This window comes from Micropterus salmoides, unplaced genomic scaffold, assembly GCF_014851395.1.
Source record: "Micropterus salmoides isolate LMB-PRFRI ecotype aquatic unplaced genomic scaffold, ASM1485139v1 Ms_hic_scaffold_3266, whole genome shotgun sequence".
NCBI lineage: Eukaryota > Metazoa > Chordata > Actinopteri > Centrarchiformes > Centrarchidae > Micropterus > Micropterus salmoides.
Window position 1 is genome coordinate 78530 of NW_024042558.1, and position 5151 is coordinate 83680.

Below are 5151 nucleotides of genomic sequence, written 5' to 3' on the forward strand. Positions count from 1 at the left end.
AAGAAACCTGGGGTTGTTCCTATTTTCCTCTATTAATGACGAGTAGTACGCTGCTCTGGCATTACGGAGGGCCTTCCTATAAGTTTAACAGAATCTCGGGTTGTGCTCCGCGAAACGAGAAGCTTTATGAATTAATATTTTCTGAATATTAAAATTCATAATTTGGTTTTAATTCTCATAAGTTTATTAAAACATAACTATACATGCTACAATAGATACTTAAGGAATAATCATAGTGTATTGGATGCCTGAGCTATTGGAGAAGGCAGATCATGTGTAGCGCCCTCATTTCAAAGCAAGTGCTTTGGGTTTTCTCCATGTCCTTCAGAAAAGACACAGGCAGGCAACAATAGTAGGCTCGGCAGCCAGATCGTTTAAAGTGATCTCATCAATACCGTGATGTAGATTAATAATGGAAAATAATTGTATTAAAGAGAGCTCAATTAGAGATAACCAACAAGCAAAGTGCATTCCCTAGAAATAACCATGCAACACAGAGGCTGTTTCAGACCCGATACACAAGAAGAGAAGATCTCTGCCCTGCACACACTTTACAATATTAAAACACAAGCAAACTTGTACTTTGAGTAGTTTATTATAAATACTTTTACACTTTTACTGGAGTAGGTTTGTCATTTTGTACTTTTATTTCAAGTGATTTTTATGGGGATAACTGGACTTTACCCACCACAGGCCGGCGCTGACATGAGTGAATATTAGACAGCAGAGATAAGGACAAGCGTCACAGCCAGTCAGTGATGTGTTTAGATTGATGATTTATTTAAATTGAAGTCTCAGGCCTCAGCAACAGTGATTGCTTTACTCGAGAAGAGCTAGATCGTTGTTTCTAGTTTTGAAAATGTATTTTAGTGGCTCATTTAATGATGAACTGCAAAAATTCTCAAGAATGCAGGAATAAAAGTCTCTAAAGACACAGAGCCCCCAACAAATGCTTTGTCCAGAGCGTGGCCTGACCAGGGACACAGGTCCAGCCCTGACCTCTGCATCCTGTTTGGCTTGAAAAGATTAAAACATTGATGTAATTTGTTTAAAAGTTTGAGCTCAGACAAGTCATCAATCAACAGAATACTATTTATCAAGCAAAAAATGACAAACATTTGCAAGATGTGACCGTTTAAATGTGAGGATTTGCTGCTTCTTTCTATTTTATATAACTGTAACTGAATATCTTTGGGTTTTGGACAAAATGAGCAATCAGAGGACGTCAAATTTGGAATATTTTATTGGAATATTTAAAAAAGAAGACGTAATTGATACAGTAGATGAATCAAGAAATGACATAAAAAGTGCTTTTTGTTTCACAGGGAGTTTCTTTGGTTTAAACTTTCACTGATCAGAAGCTTTGGTAAACAAGTGCATTATGTTCTGACATCTCGTAATCTGGCTGTTGAAGTTTAAAATTTGGAAGTTTAATCATCTCTGAGGTGCTTAAGTATGAATCTGATCGTCGGTTCAGTTCCTGCTGGTGATCAGAGACCTTTAGGTATCAAGGCCGGGGCAGCTGGTAATCCTGCGGGTGGTTTCCCTCACGTAGGCGTCCGAAACATCCGAGCAGCAGGTCCACCGCCGTGCTGACTGTAGACTGGACGTCCTCTTTGGACTGACCCCTCAGAGGATTCACCTCCACCATGTCCACAGCCGACAGAAGGCCTGCAGGACAAGCACAGCAGTGAGGCTACCTTTAAAATACTTAAAAAGTAAGGGCACTAAGGGCCACCTGAAAGTCGGCACCAAGCTCCAAACCAAAGTTTGTGTTTTGATGCATTTGGTTTGGTTTTACACTGTAATTATGCAAACGCACTAAAGAACTTCACATGCTTGCGTCCTGTTGTGATCATTTATGTGGGCTGCGTCTTGGCTTGTAAACGGACGTGTGTCTGTCTTGTCAGTAGCTTTGACAAGAATGTCAAGTGTGACATATGTTGTACTTTGTACTTCATGGACTGGATCCAAACCTACTAAATCGGTTTACTGTTGAACTGAAACACTACTGCACCTCAATTGAACCTTTTCTGGAAGAACTGAATTTCAATGTAAGATGTAAGTGATAAATCATTTGCATTTGTGTTGTTTTAACGCATCAATAAAACCTAAAAGATCCTGCCGCACAGGTTCAAGTTCAAACTTGCTAAATAAATGTCCTTGCTGCCGGCAGGAAAGGAGGAGTCTGTTTTTTAGATGAGCAGTCGTGGCTTATTTATAATTGAGTCCTTATTTCAGAGCATTTCTCCCTGCATTTTATATTTCCAGCTGATCTTCCTGTAAATGGTCTTAGTCCAAACCATGCAAAAACTGCTTTCGGGTTGGTTTGATCCGGGCCGAGGCTCCAGACCACGTCCAGGGAAGGTTTCACACTTGTAATTTTGGTTCAGATCAAACTGAAAAGTCTGGTCCAAGCTGTATCTATATATATATACAGCTTTAGAGCTTCTGGCAGGTGGAGTTTGCTTCTTGTGGACCGAGCCAGTCTAGCTGTTTAGATGTTCAGCTAACCAGCTGTAGCCTCAGATTTACTGTATAGCCGTGACAAAATATTGTCTGGCTCCATGTTTGTTGGTATTTTGAGTCGTACCTGTCTGACAGAGGTGTTCAGTGATGTAGACGCCCTCTCTGTAGGTGAGTCCTCCCACCACAGGTGTCCCGGTCGCCGGGGTAACAGAGGGGTCGATGGCGTCGATGTCGTAGCTCAGGTGGATCGGTTTCTTCACACTGTGAAAATTAGATTATTAGAATTTATTTTTACAGTGCAGACATGTGCTCAACAAAGGGAAGCAAGCTTAAAATAATCATTGTGGTAGTTTCCTCTGCTTCATAGTTTAAATCCATGCTGTGGTTGGACTTCGGACCCTGAGGGAGCTCACACATCCCGACAACACACAGACATCGTGAATACTGATTCAGGGGATATTTTAGTGTCGGTAGAAGTGAACCGATCTCTAGTAGCCTATTTCAAAACAACATCAGTCAAATCAGCCACAGACTGTTGTTTACAGTGAAAACTAAATGTTTTCACTGTAACAGTGTCGCTGTTAATGCTGTTGTACCGGTGTGACCTCAGTAGTGGTCTGTAGTGGTCTACAGGTCTGTGGTGGTCACTACAGGTCTGTAGTGGTCACAGGTCAGTAGTGGTCTACAGGTCAATAGTGGTCTACAGGTCTGTAGTGGTCACAGGTCAGTAGTGGTCTACAGGTCTGTAGTGGTCTACAGGTCAGTAGTGGTCACAGGTCTGTAGTGGTCTACAGGTCAGTAGTGTTCTACAGGTCTGTAGTGTTCTACAGGTCAGTAGTGGTCACAGGTCAGTAGTGGTCTACAGGTCAGTAGTGGTCTACAGGTCTGTAGTGGTCTACAGGTCAATAATGGTCTACAGGTCAGTAGTGGTCACAGTTCAGTAGTGGTCTACAGGTCTGTAGTGGTCTACAGGTCAGTAGTGTTCTACAGGTCTGTAGTGTTCTACAGGTCAGTAGTGGTCTACAGGTCTGTAGTGGTCACAGGTCAGTAGTGGTCTACAGGTCAGTAGTGGTCACAGGTCTGTAGTGGTCACTACAGGTCTGTAGTGGTCACAGGTCAGTAGTGGTCTACAGGTCAGTGGTGGTCCACAGGTCAGTAGTGGTCTACAGGTCAGTAGTGGTCTACAGGTCTGTAGTGGTCTACAGGTCAGTAGTGGTCACAGTTCAGTAGTGGTCTACAGGTCTGTAGTGGTCTACAGGTCAGTAGTGGTCTACAGGTCAGTAGTGGTCTACAGGTCTGTAGTGGTCTACAATCCACAGTGCAGGAACATTTATTAGTGTAATTAAATAGCATTCTTTGAACCTGCAGATTGTGCCCAAACCTTCCTAAACTAATTATTTATCTCACTTCTGACTAATTTTCATTGAAAATCATCTGCAGCTCCTTTGGTGTTGTTAGGATGTAGCAAGGTGGCTCCTGAGAGTGCTAATAGGTGATTGTTATGCAGGAGGTGGAGCTCACCTGGCAGAGAGGTAGTCACATGTCTCCTCCATGACTCTGGCCACACCGAGATGATCCACGTCCGACATGGAAAACACCTTCACACCCAGCAGCTTCAGGATGTAACTGGGGAAACAAAAGAATGACTCTTTTAATTCCTCACTTATTATGTTCTACAAAAATGTCCAATACCTGTTGGTTTGGACCAAATACCTGCAGAGCTGATGCCATTCCCATCAGTGTTTGCTGCTAATGTTAGCATGCTAACACGCTAAACTATGATGGGGAACAGGGTAAATATTGCAGATTAGCACTGTTACTGTGAGCATGTTAGCATTTAGCTGAACGCCTTGCTGTGACTGCATACAGCCTGACAGAGCAGCTGCAGACTCTTCCACCATCCAGTCTGTGGATGCAGAGTCGTCTCAGTGGAAAGACTAGGACGCATTAAGATCAGAATATCCTGGTTCCACAGTAGTATTGAATATTAAATCTTGAGACAGGAAAGACGTTAATCTTCTCTAAACAGTTAAATGAACTCGTTTAAATGTGGATCTTCTCTGTCTTTCCCGTCTAAGTGACTCCAGATCAGCTCAGAAACCTACTGCTCCCCGGGATCCACGTCTCTCAATCCGATGTAGACGAGATCTTTGGCCGAGACACACGGCTTGATCCAGGAGAAGTTTGGCAAGACGGGAACCTGGTGAGGAAGGAACAACATTCAGCCCCGGTCTGCGTGATGAGAAGATACGCTCTGAAAAAACACGCATCTCGTCTCAGGATGACCTCTGAGTGCAGCTCGTGGAGGAGGTAGGACATGGGCTGCCCGTGGATGTTTCCGGTGGACGGGTCAGCGGCGTGTTGATGTCGGCGTGGGCGTCGACCCACACGACGCTCAGCTCCCCGACCGCCGCCGCGTGACCGTGGATTGAACCAATCGCCAGACTGATGGACACATGACGAACCACAGGGAGTGAGAGCTCATATCCATATATTAAATGTTTTAATTTCAGTAGCACTTCACATCATAAAATAATAATAACATGTTTGACTTCCCGTGATTTTGAAGCTTTACGCTCATAGCAGCCGATAATACTGTGAAAAACCTGTTAGTACCTATTAATTACCCTTTAATGTCACTATATTACCAAATTTGCACTGATTTAACCTATTATTGCTACA

The 5151-nt window shown here is 43.3% G+C and overlaps 1 protein-coding gene across 1 annotated transcript; it reads right to left on the minus strand.

Moving 5' to 3' along the window:
* Window positions 1-1225: 1225 nt before the first annotated feature.
* LOC119884197 (arginase-1-like) lies at window positions 1226-4994 on the minus strand (the record flags this gene model as incomplete). The annotated part of the gene is given in 6 exon segments (XM_038694658.1): window positions 1226-1671; window positions 2594-2730; window positions 3991-4095; window positions 4575-4669; window positions 4756-4817; window positions 4820-4994. Coding segments are annotated over 6 exon segments (738 nt in total), but the record flags the coding sequence as incomplete, so codon positions are not given.
* Between the last annotated feature and the right edge of the window lie 157 nt (window positions 4995-5151).